Source organism: Saccoglossus kowalevskii, chromosome 7 (genome assembly GCF_978046115.1).
Source record: "Saccoglossus kowalevskii chromosome 7, keSacKowa6.1, whole genome shotgun sequence".
Lineage (NCBI taxonomy): Eukaryota > Metazoa > Hemichordata > Enteropneusta > Harrimaniidae > Saccoglossus > Saccoglossus kowalevskii.
Genome location: NC_140647.1, coordinates 26,970,931 through 26,979,391, shown reverse-complemented (window position 1 = coordinate 26,979,391; position 8,461 = coordinate 26,970,931). Strand labels below are relative to the sequence as shown.

The window sequence follows — 8,461 nt, the reverse complement described above, 5'->3', positions numbered from 1 at the left end:
ATAGTATCAAGTGGAAGCGTTGTGATAGACACAGCTACAATGGTCAACCACCCAGTTTTCAAGTATTATCAAAGAATACGAATGTTGTGAAAAGACAACTGAAACTGTGACAATTACTATCTGAGAAGGCTGAATAACACAAAAATAATGAATCAAAACAAATTGACCTCGAGTATATTGGTGCAATGCATGTCCGATATTAAAATTTCCACAACATCATTTTCCAATGAATGACCATCTTTTATTGTCTTTGTTTTATGATTGAATAACATTGGTGTGTTGAATGTACGAGATAGAAGTCCACACACAAACATCGACTCAAGATTAAATCCTCAAATGTCCGAATATGAACTAAAATACGCGTTTATTGGACGTTTTTCCTGTATTGTTGTTTACCACACTGAATGTTACCCATAATACACCTTTCCTTTTAGTTGCGCCCTCTAGTGACGGAGCGTTTTCATGACGTAATGGGTGTAAGAGACGCCATTCACAGTATCGTGGTTTTGATCTGTGGTCGCCGTTGATATGCTGTTGTTTGTTGCTTTAGTTACGCATACTAGTACTCTAAATGATTAACGAATCACAAAAAATTATGTATATTTGAACGATATTGCTTTCACGTATAAACTATGCTTTTTCTATAAGATAAGATATTATACGTAAGTAATTTAATGGCGATAGTGGGCTACTGTAGTTCAGATCATCTACGTCATTTTTACGTATTATTCTGATTATATTATGCAATAAACGCCATTGAATGGAAGTTAGGTAATTTTTCGGAAAAGGCTCATTTTTGTATTTGATTTTTGAGAACAAACTCATTAAATATGAAAAGATGTTATTAAACACGAGATAATACTGAGAAATCGTCTGCAAATATCAACAGATTTCGCGTCACAACGTACCTTATGTAAAATTTGTCATATCACCCGGGGACATGGAGCATGGCAAATAAATGTGTTCGTAAACCGGAGATAATAAATTCGACAGGCCACATTCATGCGATGCCACACGATGTTCTTATATATATATATATATATATATATATATATATATATATATATATATATATATTTGTGACAAGTGGTGTAATTGTAAGTGCTTGAGTACCCATTTAAAATAAATGACGTCAATAGGAGCATTACTGGGTATAGCGTCAGTATTGTTCATTATAGACAAGCATAGGAAATGGCTGAATAATTAGTAGTTAGACATGATGTGGGCATATGGTTGAAAAATATGAAAAACGCTCATTTATTTAATATTTTTAACCTAGAAATCCAGTTTAGACCGGAAGTATAATTTTAACACGTTCATGCTCGTTAACACACTTTTCCTACCGTATGTAGTGTGGCCAGGTTGTCGACATCATCGATACAATATAGTCCATGATTTAAGTTGATTGATAAATTCGTGGGTCAAATAAAAAGAAATGAAATGTTCATTTTGAATAATACTATTTGTGACACTGCCTGGAATTCAAATTGACATGCTACCATGCGCGTATTGTTCCGACCATAAGTGGTGTATCCATGTTGTCGTCACCAAAGTCACGTTCACTATTATAACCTAAGTGCAACATTCAAGAACACCACAATATCTGTATAACACAGTCGGTCTAATCCCCACTGGATTCGTCTGTATAACCGGATAATCCCATGTTACAAATGTCTGTCAACCGTCCTGAATGAACTGTTGAAAACTAAATATCAAATCTCTTTTCTGTTTTCGGTGGAATAAACAGCTTTGGTGGGTTGATATGAGTGAAAAGAGAGCAAACTAAAGTCAAATCTGTTTTAGATACAATAAATGGCCTTGGTGAGCTGATAGGAAAGAAAAAAAAGATCAGATACGATGACAATCTTGAATCAGATAGCATAATATGAAACACAAATTTCCATGATTTTTTGCATACATAGATCATGTTTGAACGAAATAGGTCAATGCACAATAAAGAATGTGTTCACAGAAATGCTCGACTTTGATTATTGTTAAGCGCTTAAATGGTTTTGACCTTTCGAGCTACCAGTATCTTTTACATGTCAATATGTGTTATCAGTTCTAAATACTGTGGACGTCACGTGCATGTCACAGAAATGTCGCTAAATAAAGATATCATACTCTAAATAAGTTTGCTGAACCAAAGAATGATAATAGACCATTTATAAAGTCCAGAAGGTCGAGCAAATGCCAGAAAAAAACGAAAGGTTTCCGTGAGGCGGCTCCACAATTGACGCAAATCGACAAACCGTTCGGCGCTCGCCAGCCACCCAATGTTTCATTGTTTTCGCACGATATTGACGGTGGATCGGGTTGGCAACTTGTTGGGGTTAAACCATTCCAAATCTGTGGTGTGTTGGGTTCAGTTCGTTTTCGCATACTCAAAAAATCTTCATGTTTTATTTCGTGTTGACCATTTTTTATCTGTGACACATCCAACGTGATAAGTATGTATTCGTGTAATCACAGATGTTAAATTTTCCACATCAATCAGGGCCGTTGTCATGGCTATAATGGCCCCATCACATTCATTGCTCATCATACAAACATTTACCTATAATCAATGAGGCTGTTTGAATAATATTTGTGGCAAATATATGCACGCCTCGTATTTCAGTTCGTATTGTTATTATTGTTATAACTAATGGTTCGAAAAAACGATTTGCAAATTACGATCCGTATGCCATCCTTAAATTACATGTATTTTATTAGCAACATGATTTATAGGGGATAGTCGGTGCATCCATGTTCCTGTTCATACTACCAGACTATATATTGGAGCTATACACGTGGTATACAGTTCACTTAGTTACAATGAACTGAGAAACTGGGAATAAAGCTCGAAACGCCAATGCAATGTACAGAATTCAGTGGATATTCCATAAAACATTCCCGCCTAGATGTAGATTCTAAAGGCGTTAAGGAACGGACGATTATATTTGTTAAAGCGGAACGAATAATCAATCCTACTGGGAATTCATACCCTCTCCGAACTAGAAAGTGTCATGAATCGAATCAGTGAGATAATACATTTGTAACCCTCCCTAGTTACCCCAACGGACATATTTCTCCAACCATAAGTTGTCATTTTAATTGACGAACGAGAGTGTGCGAAATCGTAACGCAAACATTGAGACGAAAGAGAAAACGTTTATAATTTGATATGCTGTCTCTGTTCTCCGAGATTTAGCCATCTGTTTTGGGACTGATAGCTCCGAGTACGACATGTATCGGTGCGATGTCCGCTCACTATCACGTTCCAAAGCCACCAACGCAGGGGCTCAAGTAGAAGGTCGCGATAAGATAAGAATCATTCACAAAAATGTCTAAATGTCTGGTAATTGTTGTCTTCTAACAATGAACAATTAACGAATACTGAACTTGTACAAGCCTCCCGCCCCATCAACCACTTTGAATGCTGTCATTGTGTGATTAAACCGTTGTGTAGTACTTTAGAGGTAGAGGTTGACTAAGAGAAACGAAACGTAGAAACGGACGAAAGATAAAAAAAACTGTCATAATCACCCCCACGCAAATAACGGTCACCCCTTAGTAATATTGAAACTTACTGGTATATTGTTCTTCAACGGACTGATTTGTCTACATGTTTAAACACTTTACAATAATACTACAAAAACAATCCCGTGCTTCAGTTCGTGACTCGTGTACATGATTCCGGATCATTCCATGCGCATTGTGATCATTAGCTGCGATAGGCCCAGCTAATCCGACAGAAACTAGTGATAGGTGTCCATGGTAACTCCGTTGACCGCTGGATAAAACGTCAATCGGTGTGAGCATGTCATAAAGTCTACTATAATAACCAGCGGTGAGTACCAACATTAGTGATTTGTTGCTAGACTTACTGAAAGGTAATCGTGGTATTGGTAGAACTTTATGACAAAGTACCATTTCTCACTAATGAATCATATTCGTCCATAGATGCTAGATGTTTCGTTTCGTGTCGCGTCGTTGGCACCACACCCACATTTATTATTTTCTGTCACGTCAGTTTCAGGGCTTCTAGGTCTGTGACAGTGAGAGGGATAATAACGATGTTTTATTAGAAGTAATATTGTTAATACTTGTGCGTCGCTACTCGTAGTTGTGGTATTCCGAAGAACATTGTGCCAACTACTGAGGGAGTTTCAGGATAGATCACTAAGGCGACGACGGACATTCTTAGTCGCATGTATAGGTTTAACCATAGACCTTAACAAAACTAAGGTGTGTGATTTAACGACCCATTCTTCTTTCGTCATTGCAACGACCAATGCCATGAATAGAAAGCGCGGTAATGCCTACTGGAGATTTGACTCTACCCGGCTATATCTAAATGCTGTTATTAACAACTACCTTGACATCATTTTCACAATTATTGTGTGATTTTAGTTTCCACTCCAAGCCATAACATATGTTATTTGGCTTTTGATAGGTGTAATTTATTTTTTGACATTATTGGAGGTTTTATTCATTCATATCAGGAATCGTTATTTGACAAACAACTGCGATTTCTCACGGCATGTTTGTAAATTTCGCAACATATGTAGAAAATATAATATGCTTGATGTATGTTTGTAATATTGTGTTTAGTTTCATGACGTACGCACGCACTCGAATTCCCGTGATCTGGTAATTGCATATGTGAGGTAACATTATGAACAAAATCTTATGTATATATATACAATATACACCCAAAAACAATGATATTAATAACAAATTGTATACATAAACCAATAGTGATTTACTAAAAGTAAACAGGTAATTTTCAAACAAACGATCACGCGTATAACCATAGACCCTCTTTTAGAGGGTCTATGGTATAACACATAAAAGACGCGCATACTGTAACGACAATATTAATGTAATCACGTGACAACATGACGGGGTGTCATTGACTCTTGCCATACACGTCATCCACTACATTCCAAGGCTGTAGTTAAATAATACTTTGTTACCTATTGTGATTCCTTCTAAAAGTGTTCAACTTATATTAATATATTGGTATATTGGTGCATAGTTTCCGTTATTTGTAAGTTTGGGTGTTTTCTTAGAAGGGCTATCACTCTTTACACGGCATTGGTCAGAACCAAATTCTGAAATAAGACAATTATATCATCAAACTGCGACAGACAAAAACACAAAAAAGCATCCCGGGTGTCTATTTTGTGGACTCGGTGTGTGTGTGTGTGGGGGGGGGGGTGTTGTTTTACTTGTATCCCGTAAATCTATCGATATTGGAATGTATCCGCTATTATGTATCTGTGCAAGTTGTTCAGTATTCTGAGGAACGTGGTATGAAAGCTTGCTTCTCATATCTCAAAACATTTCGCGCGGTTTGTATTTGGAATAATTTTCCAGTTAATATCAAGGACTTCAGTACTCTCGGAATTTATTAACCAAATATGGTCTGTCGTTCACCCATAGTTTAAGCGGACCAATTAGCGCTTCGAAGCCCTTATGTATACATCATAAGTCTTGAAATATATGAAGAACTACGAATACCAATCATTTTCTATATATCTGATAATATCAATGACGTAACACAATTCGTAAAATATGCACATAACACTATTTTTATTGTATTGTATGCCATATTCATTTCAACTGTCTGTATTTACGCAGATGACTATGATACCACATTGGAAAGTGCGATGTTTGGCCACTTTTGTTATTGTCTGTTTTATAAGTATGCTCAGTTGGTCGTTCCGTAAACCATCAACACGTAAGTTGTACCTATCAAAATTACATTCTCCTCCAATTTGAACGTAGTGTATGGATATAATTGAATTCATTGTGTGTCTACGTATTCTAGTTGGTTCTTTGAACGCCTTAAAATTAATTGTTCCAACCAAGCTTTCGGTGAAACATTGTTCATAATTGTATGTATCTAATCGTCCAATCGTCGGTTTCGTATTCGCTCGGAAATTTCACTTTCCAGAACGAGGCAGTTAGATGGAACATTATACCTTGGAAATTCAAGATGATTTATCTGTGATGTTTTTGTCAATTTGGAACAATTGGACATAATATAGTTTCAGATAGTGATCAAAATTTTATATATTATTTCAAATATTATGCAGATTTATTTTATGAACGTGAAAAAATGACTTTTCGCATTCAAAAGAACCATACGTGCGGTTGTTCAATAACTCACAGTTATCGGGGCTGAGTTAGAAACGGTGAAACAAAAGAACACCGTAATGTACAGATCGTAACTGAACCAAACATTTAATATATGTCTTCGCCGATAAACACATCTATACAAACGTGGCCAGTTTTTTCAGGTAATATTGTCTACCATGTGGTGTACATTGTCCAGGTTCCCAGCATAAAGTGTTAAATTAATACATACTCCAACCACGTGTGTTACACAAGCATGATATATAATTAATTTGCATATAATTTGCATATCATTATGTCAACAGCTACTTATACTGAATTGAAAATTATACGTAGACCGATGACGTCATACAAGGTAAGCACTTTAATTTAATAAGCTGACGACATAGTTTTATTCAGCAGTCTGTATTCATAAATCAGTTATTATTTGCTTAACGCGAATTTTATTTTCAGAAGTATTACTTAAACTCTGCCACTGCTGCTATGGGGACAATCGACACTGACACACAGTATCGGAGGTTGACACGACTGCGTACAGAATGTCAAAAGAGAATCGCATCGGGCAAGAAGCTCTCTAATCTGGGTACACGTGACTTTGTTATCAGCAAGCACTATCGTTTTCTGTACTGTCCTGTTGCCAAGGTAGCGGAGGCTAATTGGAAGCGGGTGATAATGGTCCTCGAAGGAACAGCAAACACAACTCAAGAATTGCATCATTCGCGTGTTCTCGGAAAAGACGGTAGATTTTACCAAACGATTAAAGACGCTGGCAAAGAGTTTGACGACTTCGTTAAATTTCTTTTTGTCAGACATCCTTTTAAGCGCCTGCTATCAGCTTACAGAAACAAATTTGAAAATCCCGATGAATGGGGACTGATTTACCCTAAAAACTATGGAAGGTCCATCATCAAAAAATATCGTCCAAAAGCGACCAATTCTTCGTTACAGACCGGAAATGACGTCACTTTCTCGGAATTCGTCAAGTATGTTCTTGATGAGTCTGATAGAGAGCCTGAAGGTTTAAACATGCACTGGCTCCCCATGTATCTAAGTTGTGACGTATGTAGCAGGAGATTCAACTTCATCGGAAAATTTGAAACTCTGCACAATGATGCTAAGCATCTTCTTCAAAAAATCCACGCCACCAACGTCGTAGAGTTCCCGGAATCGGAGTCATGTGCCACTCACGTGACCAACAGTTCAAAAGAAGAAACTTATCATAGTTATTTCAAAGAGCTGACACAGGGAGAGATAAGGAAATTATACAAACTTTATCGGCCTGATTTTAAAATGTTTGGATACAACTTTCCATACGAATTACTCGACAACAAAAACAACTCATCAGCATCGTGAAGTCTTGGCCGTCTAAAGAATCTTTCAGAATATATATTTATCTATATTTAATACATCTTTGTGCGAGTGACAAACAAGTGCTATTTAACATTTTAACATATTTTCAACTTTCTTGGTAATATGGGACAATATGCAACTGGGGCCACGTGTGTGTACATGCGTATAACTTATCAACTCAAAGTTGTATTCACACTTTGCAAATCTGTCTGGTAGTATCATGTAATACAGAGACGCTATGACGGAGACCAAAAAGTATCGTGGATCTCTCGCGATCGGAGAGATCTTGGATGCCTCTCGGGTTTAACATCAGTTGAAATATATAGACATCGAGTTACGAAAACATTGAGTTACAAAAATGATCACGACAACATTTCAGAAACCACACTTAAATTGTAACTCGATGTCCAACTGTTACCATACCAATTTTACCGCATATATCCCTATTTTCTAAGGTCCATGTTTTCACACTAATACAAAACACGGACATCATAATAATTCCACCTTGACAAATACACACTGACAACTGTTTATAATGTTGGCACGTAATTTAAAATAAAAATAAATAAAAATAATCTACATGTATAACGTTTTTTTCTTGAATAACGACCACGAGGGTCAGTCGAACAAGACCAATATAATTTATAAACACTATGTGCCAAGTTGGCAACATTGGTAAGTAATTGGTCAACATAATAATTCGCGATTCGTGATTGGCCAAATATTCTAGCAATAATAGTGAATCATTGCCATGTAAATAAATTCATTTGAATCGTATCATCAGTGAGTTCTTGGTTTGACAATGCAATAAAGTATATAACACTACAAATGAATATATGGTTCCAAAGAGTGCATTTATATTACTTTCTTTGTTCTCTAGAAAAGGAAAGTGAATAGTACGATACAATTAGTAGAAAGATTATAATATAATTACAATACACGTGAATACATATAATATGCAAACAATAAAAAGATGTTATGAGAC

The 8,461-nt window shown here is 36.3% G+C and overlaps 1 protein-coding gene across 1 annotated transcript; it reads left to right on the top strand.

Annotated features, from left to right (window-relative positions):
• Positions 1-6,421: 6,421 nt before the first annotated feature.
• On the top strand, positions 6,422-7,479 carry LOC102800758 (carbohydrate sulfotransferase 8-like). The gene is made up of 2 exons (XM_006823739.1): positions 6,422-6,481; positions 6,580-7,479. The coding sequence occupies exons 1-2, from the start codon at positions 6,422-6,424 to the stop codon at positions 7,477-7,479; spliced, it is 960 nt and encodes a 319-aa protein (XP_006823802.1).
• The last annotated feature ends 982 nt before the right edge of the window (positions 7,480-8,461 follow it).